The following is a 22,452-nucleotide window of genomic DNA, read 5'->3' as shown; positions in this document are numbered from 1 at the left end:
TTAGATTAGAAATGATATGACGCGCTAGAAAACACGACGAAAACCTTTTTCCATGAAATCTACCTGTGGAAGAGTTTATTTCGAGCGGAGCGAGGACTGGGGGGGGGGGGTTTGGGGACTTGCCCGCATTTGGAAGAATGTGTATATCGTAGGTGTATATCGTAGGTGTATATCTACGATATAGTAGATATACAGATATAAACATAAAAGTCAAGCACGAACTTTCACAAACGTGTATTGTAAGGATTCATGACCAATGGTGGGTGACTGCTTATTAATCTCACACATGGACACCTCAGGCTCCCGCTTCTCCAGATCGCGGGTTGCAACGGCCTTGGTCATCTTTTCCTTTTTCTCCATCTGCCGTTGAAACTTACTTTCTTCTTTTGTACCCAAGCGTGCTAGGTTCGGATTACAACTCATAGTGCCAGATAGGAAATCGTCACATTTGCACGAAGATTGGTGGACGAAACTCGGAATAACTTTGCTTTCTTCATCTCTTCCTTTGCCTTTACCGTTTCCATCTACGTAGTGCGTCGACCTGGGTGTAGGTAAATCTTAAACCAAAAAAAAAAAAAAAAAAAACTTGGAATCTCATCTATCCATCGCTCATCAATCCTCCGGACTCCCCGGACTCTGGAACATATGACGATCCACGAGAATGACAAGAATGACAAGATTGACAGGATTGACAAGATGACAAGAACACCGACAAACTGGTTGATGGGCACCAATGATGTCAATTCCGATTGTCGTGTCGTGTCGTGTCATGTCTTGTCGATGAGCTAGCTAATTTGATTGATCTTGCATTAAACCGCTCACCCCTTCTGTGCCGAATTCTGGCGTTTCAACTTTCATTTTTCATTTCAAAATCAACTCATTCTATCTTGGGATGGTGGAGATCATAAAACTAGGCTTCTCCAGAAATTGGAGCGACTCAAAAGTAGGGTTAATGCAAGCAGGTCTTTAATGCACTGCACTCATTGACGGACGACAAACATAATTAAAATAACTCCATCGTCATTACCATGCACAAGATGTCCCACTATAAGGTAGGGTGGTGAACATGAAAACGAAACAGAAGACGACGCCAGTATAACGATCTGTAAGTAAGAACACCATTTTGCGTTCCATCAACGAGTCAAACTGGAGTGGACATGCATTACACTATTTTGTAATGCTTGAAATCTCTCGTCTTGACACCTCTTGCGAACATCAGATCCAATTCTTCGTACGTCCTTCCTTTGGTTTCTGGAACTCTCAGCCAACACCAGATAAGACAAAATACCGAACAGCCACCTATTCAGTTATCAGTCACTATACTCTTTTCGATATTTATAGTTGTGAATAATTATGACCGATACCTCCATGGCTCGGTTTACTTCTCTGTTGTGAAAAATGATAAAAGCAAAAGACTCTACTCACCATAGAAAAACCCAATCTTTCCCCTCCAATTCGCTTGATCCGGATTAATCATATAAGGAATGGCAACCGTCATGACTATCCCAACAAGCGCTTGCATCGCCGTAGCCACAGCGATAGTTTTCGAGCGAACCTTAGTCGCTGAGACCTCGCAGAAAATCGTATAGCACACGGGTCCAATAGTAAGATCAAAGATACCATTCCAAACGATCATGAGGGTCGATTGTGCCCAGATGACACCGGGACGATTCTCATAATTTGGTACGCAATCCAGAATCCCGATGATAAACATAATGGTCGTGAGTACCGCGAGTCCGATGTTGTAGATGCGTCGTCGTCCGTATTTTGATATCAAAATCCACGACAAAAGGGTTCCTACGAAGCCAACAGCTAGAAATCCTACACTCATATCAAATGCTTTGGACCCAGCAAGACCGGCAACTGGAACAGGAAGTTAGTAAACCATTGTTTAGTTTCGCACAGAGCATTCAAGTAACAAGGACGGATGAGCGTCCTGGCAAGTCCTCGAATATTCCCAAGAGAGAATCAGCACACAGCAACGGAAAAAAGAAGACTTACGTTGGAAGAAATAGGCCGCATAACCGACCAAATAAATCCCACTGAAGACCTGCGTCACAAAAACCGCAATCGCAATTTCCGTTCTCCTAATATTAGTCTTATTAAAAACATCCCAGTAAGTTGTTCCTGTCTCCATCTCCAACTCCAATCTATCTGTCTCAATCATCATGGCCAGAACCAATCTGTTATCAATTTTCTCCGACGACAGTCTATTCAACGACTTCTCTGCTTCTTCGAGTCTATCTTTCCTGACTAACCACCAGGGTGACTCAGGCGCGAAAGGGATACCGATCAAGATGATGAGAGGCCAGAGCCATTGAATCGCAAAGGGTGCACTATATGCCCAATGATTATCGAGATGAGATGTTCCAGCAATAACTCCATTTGCGATAAGTTGGCCCATCACGAAACAAAGATTGACATAGGAAGTTAGATGACCGCGAAGTGCTATGGGACATACTTCCGATGCGTAGGTAGGGGCAATGGTTGTATACGTGCCTAGAATGAGACCGCCGATAAGTTCCCCAACGAGAAGAACCGGGAGAGAGCGCGCGAAGAATTGCACGAATATAAGTGCGGCGGTACCAGATACACATGCCATATATGTCTACCAATTCCAAGTTAGCTTCCAGCTCACATCAAGTCCTTCGAGATTGTAAAGATTTCGAACACCCACCCATTTCCTTCCATACCACTCCATCGGAAATCCAATAAGCAACGCTCCCACCACCTGTCCAATCGGATTCCCCATTCCCAACGCTGTCTGCCACTGCGCGCTCACGATATAATCTCCCTTGTATTTATAACCAAAATCCCTCTGGAAAGCCGGAGTCGCATACAGACTGCCCAGTAATTGGGGATCAAAAGCCGTCATGATAATTCCGAGCGAGAAAAATGCGGACCACGCTATTGCAGCGGGGTAGAGACGGAGCCCATCGCGAAAACTCATCGAATGCTCGATTTCGGTGGCGGTTTGCGCATCGAGGTGGGCTTGTTTGTCGGGCACATGCGGGGAGCTGATGGGGAGTGATACATCTTGGACGTGTGGTTTTGTGGTGGTGTCGTGTAAGATCTGCATCTTGATTCTTGGGGGTTGGTGATGATGAGTAGACGAGGACTTTCAAGATCAAACCAGTGTCCTCAGAAAGTAACAACCGATGTCGTAAAATACCGTCGTCTGATGTGCAATATCCAATATCCAGTATCCAGTATCCAAAATTCGTAAAATCGTCACCCACTAATAAGTGTCCTCCAACACAGCACAGCCGTCGAAATCATGCCATGGCAAGAGCAGAGGAAACCCCTCATTAAATCATCAACGCTTATCGCACCTGCAAAAGTGGAAGAAACTCAATCCGTCCATCCATTCTTATCGATGATAATCTGCACCCCCGGATTTTGCAGATAGATACGCAATGCGACGTTGTGATATGATATGATATGATATCAGATTACCAAAATGGGGGTTGGTGCTCCGTTTCCTTGATGTGGATGGGAATAGAGGTAGGTTAGGTAGGTTAGTAGCTCGCTGTGCATGTATGTGGGGAACCCTGATAAACCTCCGCGGTCTTGGCACGCCCGACACTTTGATAACTATAGATAGATGGATGCCACGGAACGGATATCTGCATTAGGAAGGTAGATGGAGATGGGGGGTTTTTACAATGTGGGAATGGTAGGTGTGAATTATGTTGAGTTTGTGAGTTTGTTGATTGGTTGGCTGGCTGCTTGGTTGGTTGGTTGTATGTATGCAGTCTGGGTCTGGATTGAGAAAGAATGTCTTCGTAACGAATGGGATGGCGCTGGTATGTCTCCAGGGCCTTACCTATCTCATACATGGAGATATAGATATAGTATGTATCCTCGCGACCCGAGCTTGGTGCTCATATCGCTAACTTGCATTCCTAGCTGAAGAAGATTGATCACCACGGATCCATTCGATGATACGTTACAAGCGGTATCGGGCATTGGCCATTTCGTCGTTGCAACATACCTGCCTACCTACCTACCCATGTGGATTATTGATAGAACGACTCGCAGTCGATACGGTTCTTGGTATCGATTTTTTCTGCAGCCAAAATGCACGGGGATGTTCAGCCGCAAGTGCGGGGTGCTGAAGGTGGATGGCTGGAGAAGGGATGGCTAGCCATTATATAGAGAGTACTCTTGGCTGTTCCTTTGATATATGTTGTATGACGTGAGAAGGATTGCGGGGTAGATATTTTGATTTGTAGGAGGTTTTCGTGTTCTTCCTGCGCATGATCTGTTTGGGCTGTACTCTTCTGCGGTTGATTTATATATGAGAAGTCTTGTATCAAGACAGAGAGGGATATATTGGTAGAGTGGATTTAAAGAGAGAAATAGATTTTCTTCATACAGTCGTGAGATAGTTGTGCTAGAGCATCGTTCAGAGTGAGAAGGAAGAATTGTTGCAATGCATTTTCCCGCGAAATTCATCATCCCTTGGTTTCTACAAACAGCATCTCTCATCCATGTTCTTGCTCTAAACACATCTTCATCTTCTCAAACCTCATCAACAACCTCCCCAGCCGCCCAAGAATGCTCACCAGGTCCTGACCCCCCAGTTTCCCCACCCTTAAACAACAGCCTCGCGCTCACGCCTCCCATGGGCTGGAGTTCCTGGAACCAATTCGGCGATTTGATCGACGAGAACCTCATCAAATCCACCATTGATGCCATGATATCCAACGGTCTAAAAGATGCCGGATTTGTGTATGTGAATTTGGATGATGGCTGGCAGCGATACAAAGGACCTCGATCCGCCAACCCTCTCGAAGCTGATCCTGTCAAATTTCCAAATGGTATTAAGGCTGTGGCCGACTATGCGCATGAACGAGGTTTCAAATTAGGTATCTATTCTGGTCCGGGAGATGAGACTTGTGCTGGGTATACGGGGAGTCTTGGGCACGAGGAAGAAGATGCAAATATGTTTGCTAGTTGGGGGATTGACCATCTAAAATATGATAGGTGGGCCTTTTTTCTTTCCAGGTATACCTTTGAATCTTTCTAATGGACATAGTTGTTGTTCCCACGAAGATGCTCCCAAGTCCGTGGTCCAAGAAATTGTATTGAAAATGTCTAAAGCTCTCCTTGCAAGTGGTCGTCCCATCGTCTACCACGCATGTCACTGCGGTTGGGCCGATATCTGGGAATGGGCCGCCGATGAAGGAGCAAACCAATGGCGCATTGGTCAAGACATATCTGATGAGTTCAACTATCCCGGAAATCGGGAAAAATACTATTTCGACGTGTTAGATATGATAGATCGAGGAAATGAATTGGTGCAATATTCTGGTCCGGGTCATTGGAATGATTATGATATGTTAATCATTGGGCTCAATGGAAACTCGACTCAGCTTGTGGGGACAGGGGCGTCGAATATTGAATATCGGACGCATTTTAGTATGTGGGCCATGGTAGCTTCGCCTCTACTCATCGGATCCGACGTGAGGATTCTGGATACTTATGAACTTCAAACCCTCACCAACAAAGAGATTATTGAGATAAATCAAGATCCGCTTGGGATATCAGCCCAAACAGTGGGCGTAGGCTACGAAGCTGATGGAGATCTTCAAGTATATGCTAAAGAAATGGCGGATGGGAGTTATGCTATCGCATTACTCAATCGTGGAACTTTCACGGCGGAAATGAGTTTTAGTCCTCGTCGGGATATTCTCATGACTTGGGATCATTATCGAATTCGTGATTTGTGGAAACACAAGGAGGGTCTTTATGATGTTCCTTATACTGTGGAGGTAATGCCCCATGAAGCTAAGATTTTGAGAGTCTGGGAGGTGCAGAAAAATGCGTCCATGTGCTTTTTCCAGTAATCAGAAGTAAGATCTGGGCAAGTGATCTTTGATTAAAGCTCTTCATACCTTTAGGCACAATTCGATATCAGACCGCACAGTTATCAGAGGACTCTCGTCTCAACGTGATATACACGTGTGTGCCATTTGAGAAATACAATCGATGGGTTAGATCAACTGTCTGAGTAATCGTTGAGGGGAAAAACAAGATTGTTCAAAAGACAAAAAATCATTGAAAAGAGACATCGTTGGAGGTGGCGAGGTTGATCAAAATGGATTTCGATACCATTGTCTACAGCAGTTGATACTTTCCTCGCTGCCAGTAGACCCCATGAACATTAAAACACCATTTCTAAGACCTCGTACAAAACTTATAGTAATCAAACTCCATTCAACGCAGCCTCATTTTCAGGATCATGGTAATGATGCATTTCAAATCCTCTACCTTCATAACCGCACTTTTCATAGAAGGGTATCTTTTTAGCACCGCAGTCCAGTATACTCTGTGATATGATCAGCTACTGACGTATTCCAAAACTGAATATGGAACACAATCTACTCACCTTGTAACAACCTCTTTCGGAGGCAATATGATCCAATGCTTTAATAAGTTTCGTTCCAAACTGCTGTCCCTGATGATCCGCCGAGATACACACATCTTCCACATGACCCTGTAGTCCCAGATTTCCAAGGCTTCACCAATAATACATTAGCTCTTCTGCTCTTCCCACCACTGTCTTCTCAGAGTGGAAAAAAACACTCACAATTTCATCTCCACAACCAATGTACCAGTCCCCATGATAAACTCTCCATCGTTTTCACCCCCTTTCTCCTTCACAATCACCAACACATAATAGGTATCCTCACACTTCTTCATCGCATCGAATCTTTCTTCCCATTGTTCTTCTGTAATGGGTCCTACATATGCTAAGTCTCGAAGAACACCCAGATATCCACGATGGAAATCCGAGCGTTGGAGTGCACGGAATTTATAGCCTTCCGGGAGGGAATTTTGGCATTCTTCGGAGATTAAATCGTTTGCGAAGAGTGTTATTTCGGAGGAGGCCATCGTGAACGGAAAGATGCGTATTAATTAATTAATCAACAGTGTGAAATGGAAGTTGATTATGCGACGAAGTTGTTGGTATTTCACAAAATAAATCGAATGTCATATAAATGGGGTGCATGGAAGTCACGAGAAAGAGAAATACGTGGCAGCTCACGTGACGTCTGTACCGATTCACTCGCACACTGTAGGTGAGGTTTCCACTCCGTGTGAGGCGCCAGATGCGCGCCCTTTTAGAGGTTCCATTTGCTTGTAATCTCGGCGGTATTCACTTGGTGATTAAATGCTATAGTGCTGTATAGACAAATAATCTAATAAGTTAGCAAAATCCGTGGTAGATTTCTGACAGTGGATGATTGGTCGATGCGTCGGATGCAACGTATGTTTTGAAGCTTTGAAGCTTCTCATGAGTGGGATATCAAACACAGACGGATGGATATATGTGACACTATCAGTTCCTGGTTACATCGTGATATCCAAGATGCCTTTCGATATCCACCTTCCTCTTAACGCCATCGATACCATCAATCAACCTCCTCTCCATTACCTCCAAGTCCAAGATGCTCTCATACTTTCGACGGGGCTTTTCTGGACCATTGCATACATTCTATACATCCGACAAGCGTACCGAGATGAATCTTATGGAATGCCCATTGTCGCACTGTAAACATTCTGATTCCATATGTCGCTCCAACTAACAACATATGATAGCTGTGCAAACATAGGTTGGGAGATAGTCTATGGCTTCCGCCTTCCATTCACTCTGACTCAAATCCTTGTCTTTGTTCCCTGGCTCATTATAGATGCCTTTCTTGTGTATACTACGATGAAATTTGGGCCAAACCAGTGGAATCATGCTCCCATGGTATCTCAAAATCTGAAGACGATTCTTGGAGGAGGTATTGGAACGATGGTAGTTCTGCATTGGGCCTTTGCAGAGACATTCCGTGACGATATGGATGCAATGTTTTGGTCGGCGTTTGTTCTTCAGATGGTCCTTGGGATTTCCTCAGTTGCGCAGTTGATGGAGAGGGGACACAAAGGTGGCCATTCTATTGAAATTTGGTGAGTTGTATGATTGATTATTTGGCATTCTCTCCCTACTGATCAGGACACACAGGTTCTGTCGTTTCATTGGTTCAGCATCTGCAATTTTGACGTATTGCTGGAGATATGTCTACTACCCAAAGGACTACACGGTGGTAGGCACACCTCTAACAGCATTCCTTTTTGTGGCGGCTGAACTGGCCGATTTGTATTATCCTATCGTGTTCAAACACCTGGGAGCAAGGGATGCCAAAAGCAAGGTATTGTAGAATGAGTGCAGTAGAATGCGTTAGCTGGGGGCCATGGTTCTCAGCGGAAATGCTTTTGATTGGCTGAACACCGCGGCAACATTTAGATAGTCGCGCACCGGGCCCAGACTAAGGCGAGATTGTTCGAAATTGGTAATCTTTATTGCTCTGCTCGTATGCGGCCATGACAGTGACAGTGATTGATAAACAACAGGAGCCAGACGTAGGTCGGCATGATTCAATATGAAGCATATGAAGCATATGAAGCAAGACGGACTGTCCGTATATAAATAGGTTCACGCTCGAGTGGTTGATTAATCCGTGCCCCGCGAAGGTCTTTCGCCAGTCTGAGAGCGATAACGATTCACTATAAGAAGTGCCCATCAACCCTCCCTTCTGGTAAATATCGCTTCTCGAGGTCATCGTCTTCAAAAGCTTCATCGACGGAATCATTCAAAGGACGTCCACCAGCTGAGAATATCAGGTACTGCTCTCCTCCAACTCTACACTCTTCACTGAACGGGTATCAAATGGACGTTAAGGTTATCTCAGCAGTCGAGAATCAATCCATATTAACCCACAGACCCATAGTATAGATAGTATAGGCCCATAGACCCTGGATCTCCATCACTAACGGAAGCCCTTCAGACATCCAGAGCTCAACCACAGCCACAACCACAACCACAACTTGACCCATCCCGTCGTCCATCCACTTTAAAATACCTTCACAATGTCCTCCAACTCCAATGCCCACGAGATAGTTATTCTAGGTGGAAATTTTGGCGGAGTCAACGCCGTTCATCAATTGCTTCGTCAGACTTTACCTCAGCTCCATCGTCTCGAGCAAACAAAATCCTATCACATCACCCTCATCACCCCCAACACGTCATTCTTCTTCAAGATCGCCAGTCCACGAGCTCTCATTAATCCAACCTTAATTCCTCAAGAGAAAATATTCGTCCCATTGTCCGAGGCCTTTTCAAGATATGACGCCTCGCAATTCGAATTGATTCAAGGCGTGGCTTCCGCTTTAGACCCCGCAGCGCGAACAGTCACCGTATCAACAGGCGACGGAACTACAGAAACCACACGACAAGTTCGCTACGACTCCCTCATCATCTCCACAGGTACAACCTCCAAATCCCCACTCTGGACACTCCACGGTTCAGAATCTCACACAAAATCTGCATTGAGTGCATTACACACTGCTCTCCCCACCGCCAAGACTGTCCTCGTAGCCGGAGGCGGCGCAGCTGGTGTTGAAACCGCAGGAGAAATTGCACAAAACTACCCAAACTGTAAAGTTACACTTCTCTCTGGTGCAAACAGAGTTCTTTCGAGAGTCAAACAGGCAACTAGTGCACGAGCACAAGACTATCTCGAGAACATTGCTCACGTCGAGGTTATCAATGATGTACGCGTTGAAAGTACAGACCCTGCTGAGCCGGGTGTTTCCCCTACTACGTTAACCCTCAGCGATGGTAGTAAACGCGATGTCGATATATACATTGACGCGACTGGAGGAGCACCCAACAGTGAATTCCTACCAAAATCATGGCTTGATGAATCAGGCCGCGTCATCACACGCGATGCCTATTTCCGTGTCAAGGGAGATAGTTCAGACGATGTAAAGGGTATCTACGTGTTGGGAGATATCGTAGCCGGAAGTTCCAATTCAGCCATAGATCTCGACCCTATGCTTGTAACATTATGTTCTTCTCTAGCAGTAGATATTGCCAACGATCTCGGCGTCAAGAAACCTGCTGAGCCAACTCCTGGATTGTTGGGCTCGGTATGGAAAATGATTGCGGGCGGTTCTGGAACTGGATATCCCGTGCAACAGGAATTCAAGCCCATGAAGGAAACAATTTTCGTACCCATTGGAAATGGAGGTGGTGTCGGACAGGTTTTTGGTTGGAGAGTTCCTAGTTTGTTGGTCAAGATTGGTAAGGCAAAGGCTTTCTTGATTGAACTTGTCGGACCAATGATCTCAGGAGAAAAATTTAAGAAGGCTTGATTCGATACCTCGGCGAGAATAGGATTACGGAAGGGTCTTAGGTTCAGATAGCAGGTGCACTGGTGGTTAGGGCGATATCCTTTTCAAGATCTTAAATACTGGCGCAAATGGAAATTCTTCACATTGTATCTCTCAATTTCTAATTCAAATTCACACGGGTGAGAATCCTTTCCTCAATCTTTCCTTGCGTGTACCCCCAAACCGAAATCTAAATCCCACGCAGTTCTCCATATGATTTTTGTTTAATTTTGTGGCCTTGTAAGAATTCTCCATTGCCACTTGTTATGATTCATACATACCCTTTACACGAACATTTAGAAAACATTAATGGCTTTAGAAGCGAAAGGGGGGGAAATGGATGTGAACGAGATCCCAATATCTCTATAGCTTATGTTGAGCTGTCAAATTGCAGTGTTCAAATAAAATTGCATCCATAGCGTAGACCCTCGCCCAATCTTGTATTATTCCTCAATTCTTCCCCACACTCTATGTAAATACATATATATATATATATCCAGTATCCATCCCGATCTCCAGCCTTGCTATGGAACAAAACAAAACAAAATCAAATGAAGCAAAATAAAAGCAATATCCAACCCCCGCCCCGAGATGACCATCCTCCCTACCCTCCCCCGTGATCTCGCCCCTCTCTTTAAACTCTTTTGATTTGCATACCTCTGCTTCCTCATTTCTATTTTACATTTCTGTTTCTATTTCTATTTCCCCTTTCCATGACTGCTCCGAAGAGGTGCTTCGCGAGGGGACTGGTTATTGAAGAGCAGGAAATGAAATTTACGGGGACGCATTTTACTCGTTGTCACAATTATACTTCCTCTTTCTAGATTGGCCGGTTCTTTGGGATTTTCATGTTTCACATTCGAGATGTAGATTATGTTATTATTCGCTCCTCTTGCCGGAATAACGATATTGTGATGCAACTTTCTCTTCGATGTCTTTGCGTTTTAGACGAGGCGGGGCTTAAGCTTCTGGCTGGGGGTTTCTCACTGGGGCTTCTCGTGTAGTGTAGTATAGTCTGTATGAATTGGAAATATAGATATAAGGAAATAGAGAGTAGGGGATTGGATTTGGGAATGTGGGATTGGGGAAGAGGGGACTTGGTATATGTTATTATTGTTCTCTGGATATATCTGATGTGTGTCGATCAGACTCTAGACTAGCACTATACTTTCTATCCTTCATTCCAACGGAGATTAAATCGAGCCTGTGTTGTGGAAGATATATCATCTGATAGCTTGTACTCTGTATTCTGCAGTGTCAGAAGGTAATTCGCATCTTTCATTCATGGCAGTAGCCACGTGATAAGATCGCATGATAATTATTTGAAATTGGATAGATGTGTTTGAATTTGTGAGGTCAGACTAGATTCATCCATTGTCGCGTTTCTGTTTGAAACAGCTTTTCTGAGTCCTCGGCATTCTTCAATCGGTAAACTCCTACTCGGCGATAATGGTCGCGACCTGATTCTACAGCAGGTTGTAGAATCAAACCGGAGATTGGGCTGGACTTGGCACCGAGTTTGCAAAAGTTCAAAAGCCAGAGGTCGTTTCTGTCGATTGCAGAATGATTTGTTATATCGGCATGTTCTAGATCATAGTCGTGGCCCATGATTGAAAATTTGACGCTCGCGGGGTACGATTTCTTCCATGTGAGCTTACCTGGGCCTTTTGCAAATGCGTGAAGACGAAGTATTGGGGGTTGGGAGTCGGTTGCGGGTATGTATTCGTGATTGGATTCGTGGGAGAGCTCTTGGTCTGTATTGTGCACTTCGGAGTCTTCCATGTGGAAAATCCCCTGGTAGAATGAGAGGTGTTGGTGGGAACACCATGACCAAGAGGGCCAGCTTGAGTCGAGGGTGGAGTTTCCGAGAGGGATCCACATTAAGCTGTAAGTTATGTTAGCCTTGAGGGTGATGGAGGGAGTTGAAGAGTCAGAAGTCGGACTGTGTAATCCTGATCAAAAATGAGAAACAAAAAAGTTACTTGTGGCACTTGATTCGGATTTCGAGCACCGACTTGAAGAGGATAGTTTAGTGAAAAGATAACCTACCATCTAGGAAGATCCTCGAGAAATGTGCCAAAAACATTTGTATGAAATCCGAGGCGTTTCTGAAACAATGCAGAACAAGCTGCAAAAGCAGCTTCTTTATCTGAAGAATACGATAAGTCGCGCTGACAGTACTGATCCACCAGATTGTAGTAAAGCCGTACAAGTGCGTCGAAACTAAGATTATTAGAATCGAGTTCAGTCGCATGTCCGAGGCGTCGGGCTTTTATGAAGCCAGCTTCTACTCGTAAGCCTGCAAGATCATTCTCTGTGAGTTCTTGTTCGGGGCTTGTCTCCATGAAGAATCCCTTTGCACATTCGAAATACATCCTCCCGCAGGTAAAGTGTAGAATCCGGGGAGAAAGAACACGTTCTTGTAACGTCCACGCCCTGGTATTCCAGATGCTCCTTTGATGAATGTCCCACACCCAATCAATGGGGAATTGATTTTGTGACTCATACAGATCTTGACTGAACAGAATGTAGGATCCAGGCTCGTTATTCATCGAGTGGAAAGGTAGTTTGACTGATGGCTGCAATGATGGATAAGGGGGCAGGAAGCCGGACTTGCTATTGATTCCAGACGTGGCGCAAATACATAACGCCGCATTTCCGTATACATCGCCCATCCGTGCGATTTCTACAGACTTATCAGGAATGGAGTCTTGCAGAATACAAATTGAATCGATCCACAAATATTGAAATCCCAGGTCACGAGTAGCGATGACAGCGTCCCTAAACGTGGCGGGCAAATCTTCCAAGAGCATTCCTTCCATTCGAGACGACAGAGTTGATGTTTGACTTGTATATTGAGCTTCAAATGGGTGTTCTTTGGATATTCCCCAGCAGTGGCTCAAGGTCACATATTTACCGATAATTCCATTGCCCATGACAAGCTTAGGAGGCGAGCTTTGGACATCTATAACCCTTGTGGGAAGGATATTAGGCGTCGTATCTTGACAAGTATCATGCTTGTCACACATTCTCAACCACGTATTTGCAATGTTGATAGCATCATAACTCCATGTTCGTGATCCTGGACGAACCATGAAGTATCTCGAAGCAGTGTTTCCACCATCGCCTAGTCGCGTTAGAAATTCAGTCGCCCACAGGATTAGATCTTACCATATTCTGCATACAGGACAAAAGTCGCCTTAGATTTCCATGCTCCATCCACTTCAAATGTCAGGTTATTGTAAATCGGTAGTTCCAACTGACAACCATAACTTGCGGAAATGTTTACTTCTGAGAAGAATAGTACGGTGAGCGATTGCCGCACAAGTAAGATGAATGTAGATATTTACCTCCGTTCTTTGGAGAACGACTTTCTGCGAACTTGAACAAGAAAACATTCCTCAACAGCCCGCAGAGGCTGCAACCATTATTCAACGAGGTCAAAAGACCTGGGAAGTCAGGTGTTGTATCTTTTAGATGGTATGGCACGTCAATCTGAAGCACCCAATCTTCCTCACTGCGTCCGGGTAAGCCACGGTCGACAGTGAGTTTCTGGCACTGTTTGCAAGGAGTGTTGACTAAAGCCATCTTGTCATTGGACGCTGCTTTCGAAATCTGCACTCGTCGTTGAGATAAAGAATCTGGGATCCTGAAGAGTGAAGGATGGGGTGGAATCGTGTGGGTAAGCTCGTTTGGATAGCCAATGATGTTAAACCCCTGCTGTATCCACATGTGAGTGTAAGGAGAATGAGAATGATGTGTACTTCTGCGATCAAGATTCCGGTAAGCATGAGTACTTCAACCATATCGAGAGAGATTCTTTTTAGTGCTAGCCAGCAAATGTATGCAAAAACCATTCGAAACTCTTAATTTCGTTTGAACTCTTATTTCGCGCCCAGATTGACTACAGTGTATATGCATTTTACTAGCCAAATAAATGTGCAAGCAGAGTGCTAGAAATACTGCCAGATACAATAAATGCTTCTACAAGATGCATCTTTATCCCTGTTCATTTTCCATAATCAACTTTCCTTTAGCCATTCCGATTTCAGCCCAGTCGTTTCATTTATAGCGAATTACTTCTGATTAGAATAGGGGGAAACGCGTAACAACATCTACTTTTCCTTTACTGCACTCCGAAATTCATAAGTAAATATGCATGTGTATTCAACAGAGGCTGAACTCATGCCATTCCTATTGGATGATCGTTTCACAGACGAGCCTTTCTAAACCCGCAGATCGTCTAAGCGAAAGTCCGCGTAAGTAATCCAACTTCGAATGACTTTACAGAAAATTCCACTTCTGCCTATTTATATAACAGCTTGACGTTTAACACAATCCATTTTCTGCTTCAAGTTATCTTTTCCCTTTTCTCCTCCTATATTCGCCTATAGATTGATATCATTTCGAAGCTGTCATGCCTGTTGTAAAGACTTGTTGATACACCACGTGCACATACCTGACGCTTTTTACACCGAAATAAATCCTCACATTGGTCTCATTCAAAAACAGTGGAATAGTGATCCTATAATCCGAATCTAAACAAATCTGTTCTTTGTGCGATCCCACTCGCTGCTGTGCTTGGGGCACAGTACAGTGTGTCGCTCAATAGTGTCATCTCAATATATTGCAATGTAAACCACCGACTAACACATACGACCATAGACTGAAGAGAATTGGGCATCCCGTCCGCTCTGCCATACACAAGCTTCAGATCGGTGGATTAGTAGTTGGGTGGGTGACCACCAGCGAATCCCCACTGTTGTACGTTTTTTGACTTTTTCTTTCTTTTTAGCTTATGCTTCGATTCTTATAATTTGTGTTTGCGAGGATGTGGAGCGGCGAGAGGAATGAAGGTTTGGTGAGATAGTTCTCGTTGACGAGATCGGATGGGATCAATAATCCGAGTTTTTGTATAGTATTTCCTCGAGGTCTTTGAAGACAGCTTCCAAGTATCTGATTTTCGTTTCATCCTCTATTTCGTAATTTCTAACATGAATGAGTTAACTGTTTATGATTTACTTTACGATCTCGTATCAGATCTAACGTAGTTTATCAGCATGTGGCCCATATCAGCATGTAGCCCATTTCGAAAATCACCTAAATCAAGCTTTCTAAAATATTCATATTTTAATAACTAATCAATATTTCTTGAAAATAAAAGCTTAATTAATAATATTAAGAATTCAAATATTCAAAAATGCAGTTCTTACTTTTATATTTCTATTATATCAGAAAAAGAAATGAAATTGTTACGATTTTTGTTACAAAAAAATCATTTTTATAATAACTATTATATAAAATTAGATTTTTAAAAATTGATTAGAAATTCTTATTATTTATATAAATAATTATAATATTTTTTCAAAAAAATCAAATTATATTAATAAATAAAGAAAGTGCACGGTTACGCACAAACGAATTTTGTATGTGTTTTGAGATGGGCCACATGATGATATAGGCCACATGCTGATAAACTACGTTAGGCTTAAATTGAGTATGGAAATACATATATGGTGTAGGGTAACGTGATATTTTATGACTAATGAGCTGTGAGAAAGAAATTTCAACGCAAAAATACGGAAAACAGATCTTGAGTGTAACGTAGGTGGAAGTAATCGGGGTGTAGATATATGATGATATTAATAAGTATTGACACAAGCTGTGTAAGTTGTTCTGGATCGTCAGATGGTGGAGTATTGAGCGGAGAGTATATATAATTGCTAGTGCAAAAATGATATAATGAAACGTCAAGGATGTCAGCAACATTGACAAAATTCTATACCAAAAAAAGTCATCTGCCAACGATTGTATTCTCCTACTTCTCATGTGTTTCCAAGTAATCATTACATTCTACAAGCGTATGTCCTTGCAATGTGATTTTACTACGACATTTGCTGTGAAGTGGTGAATAGCTTCTAGGAACATCAAAATAATATTCACCATCTAGATAAGTTATGCAATCAGGCTCTTGATAAATTGTGTTTGTTTCATGGCATATTCCTATGACTTCCCTGTATCGTCGGCTCTCCTTATAAGAACAACCTATCCTAAAAGCTCCACGGGAACCTCAACCCACTTATCCCTCAAGTAATCCGCAAATCCCTTCCCCAGACAATCCAATCGACTACTGCTACTAACACCTCTCCCAAGATACCCATAGATCACAAAATGCACCGCCATTATTGCCGGAAACTCAACTCTTTCAATCGCGTATCCTTCTTGCCATTCTTCGCTTAACAATTCTTGCATTTTCGAACGGCTGAAATAATTCTGAAGCCAGGTGTATAGTTTAGGGTTAGAGGATAATGGTATAAATATTCCGCAGTTGAGATTTGCGCCTTTATCGCCGGAGCGAGCGAGTGCTATATCGCCTAGTCGAATACTTCTTGTAGGCCCAAATGTGGAGAGAGGTTGGGGGGAAGCCGTGTCGTATGTAATACGAGGACTGAAAGGTTGATATTTTGGTGGGTGTCCGCATTTAAATGTCTGCACTTCATTGTCAGAATGGATGATGTGCATTTTTTCATCGAGTTCATCTTGAGAGAAAAGCGCCGGATAGTATGCGAGGAAGGGTTTGGGGATTGCAGTACGCATATCGAGGGATGCATGGAAGCCTGAGAAGTGTTGGAGAGATATTTCGGTGAGGGCTTTGATTAGGCCGTGAAGGGCTGTAGCTTCGATGGCTTCGGCGAATACACGACAGTAAGTTGTGCTGCTAAGTTGTGTCGAAGGATTCGATTCGGGTACACCGATACTATATTATTATTAACTCGTTTACTTCAAAGATTGCAGGTATAAAGAAACTCTTACGTTTGAAATTCTAAGAGCTCAAAAGATTCATCGATTCCAGCAAGCTGTAATTTTCTTCTCATCTGTCTTTCAAATAGAGCCCATTTCTGTTTGGTTCCATAACCTGTTGCATTTACTAGAATTTGGCATTGGTATCCGGCGTGATAAAATATTGCTGCTTTGGTTGTTGGAGGCGGCGGAAGACCAGTAACACCGGCAACTTTGACACTTTTATCATCCATTAGGACCAAAGCTCAGAATGGAAGCAAATTTGTGCCACTCACCGGTTCTCTGATAACCGAGAGACAGATATATTATCAAGGACCGCAGTCACATCACTATTCAGGTAATGATTGCCTTGTATCTCATAAAGAAATTGAGCTACGACAGTACTTGGAGTAATCATCCCACCAGTAGCTTCATGTTTAGTGATTGTGCAAGAACCATCCGCTTCGATTTCCGCAATAGGGAATCCTGGATCGATGAAAATGTCCTGATCATGTTCAGTGAAGCCAGAAAAGTTGGCTCCCGTCACATAGGCTGAACATTCAATTAAATGGCCGGCGATCAAGGATCCGGCAAGAGAGTCGTAATCAGTTGCTGACCACGAGTGCCAATACTAGAACATCCAACAGTCAGTAAGTGCTTATGATCAAGACGATTTCATGAGACAAAACAACGGCTATTCCATAGGAAGCCGAAATGGAAAAAACGTGAATGAAATCGGAAATATTATTAGACTTACCCATGCAGCGGCAATCACAGGAGATGCGTCAGAAACTCGCCCGCAGATTATGATATCGGCACCTTCACGCAAACCCTTAACAATAGCATGAGCTCCAAGATAAGCACTGCTCAAAACAATGGGAATCGATTTGCCTTCCAAAAAAGAGAATGTATTGGCCGGTAGTTGTAGGTCCTGGTTCCATGAATCAAAGTGTTTCGGTAGATTTCCCTTTAAGGAAGCCATATCCGGTCCGGTGTAGGAAATCAGGTCATCTCCAGAGACCCAGCCAACTTTGAGAGCAATGCCACGTTGTTTAGCAAGTTCATCAACTTTTCTTGCTAAGCCTTCGGGATTCAAAGCTCCTCCGTTGATGACAACCTTGGTCTTTTTCTCGGCTAGCAACTCAAGAGATTGAGACAATCCCTCTAAAGCGGTTGAGATATATCCTGGATGATCTCCAGCTTTATATGCCTCTGCATTCTCGGCCATATTCATCTCTTCCGGGAATTAATCAGTTTGGTTCATGTTCTTTACACATCCATGACATACCTGCGAGGTAGTCACCGGTGACGAAATCAACATCTCCTAATGAAATCTGTTCGTACATCCTATATGCGGGATCACCTCAGGGTAAAATTAGTGTCTTATCTCCGGAACTCAAATCAGAGATTACGAACATAAGTAACCCGAACAATTGGCAACTCTGACGGGTCTTCTGGGCTGAACAGCCCCATGGTTTGGCGTTTCATTTGTCGTCGCCATAGCATCGAAGTTGGGCTCTGTTTGACAAGGGATTGATGTGTGAAAGTACTGACAAAGCAGATTAAAAAAGAACAGGCTATTCTGGAGGGATGAATTTCACAAAAGTCGTTATTTGAGTTTGGCTACATAGTCTTTATCAACCTCGGTGACTTGTAGTTAACCTCGGGGTCTGAGACTAATGTAGGTGATGCTGCATTGGGTAATTCTTATACGAGCGGATGAGTAGGATCTGCTGTCAAGATTTGCAGCCATGATCACAACTATTATGTGTAGTGTTTGCCATACAACGCATACTTCCAGCGATCATTGTGAAACGAACAATGATAAGTCACTGCGGTAATGACGGTAATGGCGGGTCTTCTTTTACTGTGGTTGATACTAGATTGTGGGGTAATAGCATGCGGCCGATCTGCGGCTCATATTGAATACGCAGAGTCTATTCCATCCCAATTCCTAAATAGGAAATTTCTCGTGAAACTATTATCGACCAAAAAGACTCAGACAACAACACAACAGCCCAGAGCTTCTTTGGCATCAGTTAAGTCGCTATCTGAGTGTTTCTTATAGTGAAAATATGGGTAATGCGCGTCACTTAAGCCGAGGCCCGGTTGATGGGTTCCCGGGCTAAAATTGCAATCTGTTAAAAAGCTTGATATAGTGGCTACCACTTTGTCAGTATGAGCTCTCCTATAAAGAGCTTCCGGTGGGAGGTACCTTTTCGAGTATCACTTGTCACTCCATCGATATAACAAGACGATCATGTATTCAGTACCAGAAGAGAGCAAAAAGGTTTTCCAACGAGGGATATTGGAAAACCCCACCATCATTCCCAATCTGCCAAAGGACTTTCAAGATCATGCCAAGAAGATCAAGTTTGAAGGAGAGGATGCTCCAACTCTACCAATAAACTGGCGATTCGCTGAGAGTATATCTTCAATCAAAGCTTTGGAAGCAACGGTGCTTTTATCGCTGTTGAAAAAGAAATATGGTGTGGAGCCGAAAGAAGTTATCATCAACACGTGAGTAATCATTTTACTGTAGCCTACTATAGCGACACCATCTCGTCTCCTAAATTCACACCCTTACCCCTTCATCTCATGCCACATCCGCCTTCGCTTTCGCAACGGCAGTTAACAAATTACAATAAATACAGCGATCATGCACAACTTTTTATCATGTCTACCCTATTGTGGGAGATCAACCACGAAGGAGCCAAGGTGACGCTATTCAATGGCACTGATCCCAATTCTGAAAATGGAAAACTTCTTGCAAAATGGTTCCCTTCAACCGATATTCACAGATTACAAGGAACACACCATCGTGCCTCTTGTACAAACATTTACAAGACAAAAGATGGAAGGTACTTTCATCTACATGGTAAGAGTGCTTCTAAATAATTTCAGACATGACATATTTGCTCACTCCTTCCAGGAAGCATGAATCCAGATCCTAGCCTGGATAGTATTGGACTACCTCATGAAATGGATCAGCCAAGCATCGAAGCGTCTTGGAATCCATTCATAGAGAAGATAGGAGAAATAGAATCGGATGATATGCAAAGAATAGCATCAGATGAGTACAAACAGGCAGGAACGATTTGTTGGACAAAGGAAGAATATAGAAATAGCGAGCATGGCAAAGCCAATGCTAACACTGGATTGTTTGAAATCAGACATCATCCGAATACCAACCAAATCGCGAGTTGGTGGCCAGAAACGGAGCAAACAAGCCCCAAACGACCTTTGGCTGGCTTGAAAATCGTTGATATCACCCGAGTCATCGCAGCTCCAGCAATTGCAAGGGGTTTAGCAGAAATGGGTGCAAGTGTCATGAGGATCACTCCTCCACATCTACAGGACTACTCTCAACTGCATTGTGATCTGAACTGGGGAAAATGGAACACCCATTTGGACTTCAGAAACGAGGATGACCTTGAGAAAGCCAAGGAATTGATTCGAGACGCAGATGTTGTTGTTACTGGTTACAGACCAGGGGTCCTTGATAAATATGGACTCGGGAATGATGGAATTCGAGAGCTAGTCAAAGACAGAAGTCGAGGTATCATTATCGCAAGAGAAAATTGCTACGGATGGCATGGTCCTTGGTCATACCGAAGCGGATGGCAACAAATTAGCGACGCAAACTGTGGTGTCTCTATGGAATTTGGTCGAGCTATGGGTAACAATGAGCCTGTCACACCTATCTTACCAAACTCGGATTATTGCGCTGGAGTATCAGGTATTGTTGGAATCCTTCAAGCACTGATACAGCGCTCAGAGACTGGAGGCTCCTACGAGATGGATGTGGCTCTGAATTACTATTCTCAGTGGCTTGTCAACTCATGTGGTATGTATCCACAAGAAGTTTGGGAGGATCTTTGGTCAAGGAACTGCAAGCCTGTTTTCCGACACTACCATAATATGAACTATACAATGCCCAGGCTGTTTCAGACTCTAATAAAGTCAGGAACTGGCAAAACTATTTTACGCGATGAATTCTTCGAGAATAGAGAAACTAAAGCTGTCGGAGTAACTATTAGAACTGTAAAACCTATCTTGAGGTTCCCGAATAAAGAGGTGGACTTGAGGTACAACGTCGGTACCAGATCAAACGGTATTGATGCTGCGCATTGGCCGACTGATCTGATGACAGAAATAGTAGTATAAATGCCTCACAATTTTGACTATTCACTTGTGAGTAACAAGACCATATTTTTGCAACCAGAGAAGCTGTATCGAGAGGCTGTACTGCCAAACAAACACTTTTAGTCAGTTATTAGTATGATATATCGCTGCACCGCAATACGTTGCAGATTTCTCGCAATGAGCTTGGTATTTGGTTTTTTGTTAATCTTGCACATCTCCACTTCCCTATTACTTCTACTATTTGCATAACTTCTATCACTTCAAAAGTATCAGGTAGTAATTCATCATCAAGATGTCTCACCCTGAATTAGTTTTCAGCTCTCAAATTCCACAAGCAGAGCTTGCACCCGAGATACTCGACGCTCTCGACCTCAAGCGCTCCTAGCAAGCCAATGGTTCTGTTCATACCGATCCCTTCTACACTGTCCCTCTAAAAACAACTTCAGTCCACTCAATACCAGGAAGCCTCCTAAAGTTGAAGAAAGTGCTGACCTTACCTTGTACTCTCTTTCTCCTGCCTCAATCTCGCGTATCATCTACCAGTCTCTCAATATTATCGGAGACCCCGTTCCTGTCTTCGCATATATAATTTGACCTCTTCCCAAATTGTCGCCTATGCTACGATGTGGTTGCCACTGATTATACCAGTCTAGGCGTCTCCCATTGTTTTCGGTCGCAGAACAAACCAATCATCCACCGCTGTTCTCGCTAACACTGCTGGTGCGAATGATGTGATATATTAGATTGTTGCAGCCTGTTCCGCATTTCTCTCCCTAGAATCAAAGTTTGTAACAATTATTGGTTCTCAAGGCGGAGGTGTAGTTTGGGTCATTGCGTAATACCATGCTAAGGAAAACATTGAATAGTATCTTTGAGGCGTTGCAATCAGTCCCACGAAAGATATCAGAAGTAATTTTGACCCAATTGGAGCGGGATCATGCAAATTTTGAGAAATATGATACCTGGATCCAGTATCCGGGCTTTTCTTACCGAGTGACTCGCTGCATTGAACACTTATAAAAAGTTGAGGGAAGTCGCGCAGTGGGAATGGGTCTATTCTTACCATTGGCATTAGAGGGAAAGTTGCTAAGATACGGGTAGTGAGATAATGAATGGGTTATCCAATATAATGATTTGGTAATAAATGGGCGCAAGGAAACCAGCGGACCACTGGTTATCCATTGGGAAAAAAATCCGTTCATCGATTTTACCCTTACGGAAAATGCTGTATACAATACAGCTACGGATTGTCCCGACTCTGAGTTAGAATCTATAAGACTACCTAGTATGCATGACTCA

At 43.4% G+C, this 22,452-nt stretch overlaps 8 protein-coding genes across 13 annotated transcripts; 4 read left to right on the top strand and 4 right to left on the bottom strand.

Moving 5' to 3' along the window:
* Window positions 1-399: 399 nt before the first annotated feature.
* Window positions 400-3,483, bottom strand: BCIN_02g01650 (hypothetical protein). The gene is made up of 4 exons (XM_024691149.1): window positions 2,678-3,483; window positions 2,002-2,608; window positions 1,426-1,863; window positions 400-1,299 (listed from the first exon to the last, which is right to left on the bottom strand). The coding sequence occupies exons 1-4, from the start codon at window positions 3,077-3,079 to the stop codon at window positions 1,163-1,165; spliced, it is 1,584 nt and encodes a 527-aa protein (XP_024546919.1). The 5' UTR covers window positions 3,080-3,483; the 3' UTR covers window positions 400-1,162.
* Window positions 3,484-4,345: 862 nt separating this feature from the next.
* Window positions 4,346-5,931, top strand: BCIN_02g01640 (hypothetical protein). The gene is made up of 2 exons (XM_001558907.2): window positions 4,346-4,989; window positions 5,042-5,931. Exons 1-2 carry the CDS (start codon window positions 4,436-4,438, stop codon window positions 5,850-5,852), a joined length of 1,365 nt encoding a protein of 454 aa, XP_001558957.1. The 5' UTR covers window positions 4,346-4,435; the 3' UTR covers window positions 5,853-5,931.
* A 37-nt stretch (window positions 5,932-5,968) lies between these two features.
* Window positions 5,969-7,141, bottom strand: BCIN_02g01630 (hypothetical protein). Its single transcript, XM_001558908.2, has 3 exons — window positions 6,596-7,141; window positions 6,395-6,524; window positions 5,969-6,334 (listed from the first exon to the last, which is right to left on the bottom strand). The coding sequence occupies exons 1-3, from the start codon at window positions 6,898-6,900 to the stop codon at window positions 6,212-6,214; spliced, it is 558 nt and encodes a 185-aa protein (XP_001558958.1). The 5' UTR covers window positions 6,901-7,141; the 3' UTR covers window positions 5,969-6,211.
* Window positions 7,142-7,230: 89 nt separating this feature from the next.
* On the top strand, window positions 7,231-8,369 carry BCIN_02g01620 (hypothetical protein). Of its 3 annotated transcripts, XM_001558909.2 has the most exons (3): window positions 7,231-7,560; window positions 7,609-7,962; window positions 8,018-8,369. In XM_001558909.2, exons 1-3 carry the CDS (start codon window positions 7,379-7,381, stop codon window positions 8,211-8,213), a joined length of 732 nt encoding a protein of 243 aa, XP_001558959.1. In that variant the 5' UTR covers window positions 7,231-7,378; the 3' UTR covers window positions 8,214-8,369. The 3 variants fall into 3 exon arrangements, with proteins under 3 accessions (XP_001558959.1, XP_024546917.1, XP_024546918.1); XM_024691147.1 differs by having other exon boundaries at window positions 7,609-8,369; XM_024691148.1 differs by having other exon boundaries at window positions 7,231-8,369.
* A 3-nt stretch (window positions 8,370-8,372) lies between these two features.
* Bcnde3 lies at window positions 8,373-10,552 on the top strand. Of its 4 annotated transcripts, none has more exons than XM_024691144.1 (2): window positions 8,373-8,676; window positions 8,841-10,552. In XM_024691144.1, exon 2 carries the CDS (start codon window positions 8,923-8,925, stop codon window positions 10,207-10,209), a length of 1,287 nt encoding a protein of 428 aa, XP_024546915.1. In that variant the 5' UTR covers window positions 8,373-8,676; window positions 8,841-8,922; the 3' UTR covers window positions 10,210-10,552. The 4 variants fall into 4 exon arrangements, with proteins under 4 accessions (XP_024546915.1, XP_024546914.1, XP_024546916.1 ...); XM_024691145.1 differs by having other exon boundaries at window positions 8,776-10,552; XM_024691146.1 differs by having other exon boundaries at window positions 8,745-10,552.
* A 749-nt stretch (window positions 10,553-11,301) lies between these two features.
* On the bottom strand, window positions 11,302-13,850 carry BCIN_02g01600 (hypothetical protein). Its single transcript, XM_024691143.1, has 4 exons — window positions 13,578-13,850; window positions 13,399-13,518; window positions 12,277-13,354; window positions 11,302-12,112 (listed from the first exon to the last, which is right to left on the bottom strand). The coding sequence occupies exons 1-4, from the start codon at window positions 13,813-13,815 to the stop codon at window positions 11,584-11,586; spliced, it is 1,965 nt and encodes a 654-aa protein (XP_024546913.1). The 5' UTR covers window positions 13,816-13,850; the 3' UTR covers window positions 11,302-11,583.
* Window positions 13,851-16,055: 2,205 nt separating this feature from the next.
* Window positions 16,056-18,581, bottom strand: BCIN_02g01590 (hypothetical protein). The gene is made up of 6 exons (XM_024691142.1): window positions 18,424-18,581; window positions 18,296-18,370; window positions 17,765-18,243; window positions 17,304-17,638; window positions 17,041-17,247; window positions 16,056-16,984 (listed from the first exon to the last, which is right to left on the bottom strand). Exons 1-6 carry the CDS (start codon window positions 18,506-18,508, stop codon window positions 16,273-16,275), a joined length of 1,893 nt encoding a protein of 630 aa, XP_024546912.1. The 5' UTR covers window positions 18,509-18,581; the 3' UTR covers window positions 16,056-16,272.
* Window positions 18,582-19,167: 586 nt separating this feature from the next.
* On the top strand, window positions 19,168-21,367 carry BCIN_02g01580 (hypothetical protein). The gene is made up of 3 exons (XM_024691141.1): window positions 19,168-19,527; window positions 19,662-19,885; window positions 19,940-21,367. Exons 1-3 carry the CDS (start codon window positions 19,268-19,270, stop codon window positions 21,172-21,174), a joined length of 1,719 nt encoding a protein of 572 aa, XP_024546911.1. The 5' UTR covers window positions 19,168-19,267; the 3' UTR covers window positions 21,175-21,367.
* The last annotated feature ends 1,085 nt before the right edge of the window (window positions 21,368-22,452 follow it).

This window comes from Botrytis cinerea, chromosome 2 (assembly GCF_000143535.2).
Source record: "Botrytis cinerea B05.10 chromosome 2, complete sequence".
NCBI lineage: Eukaryota > Fungi > Ascomycota > Leotiomycetes > Helotiales > Sclerotiniaceae > Botrytis > Botrytis cinerea.
This window is presented reverse-complemented; position numbering and strand designations above follow the sequence as displayed.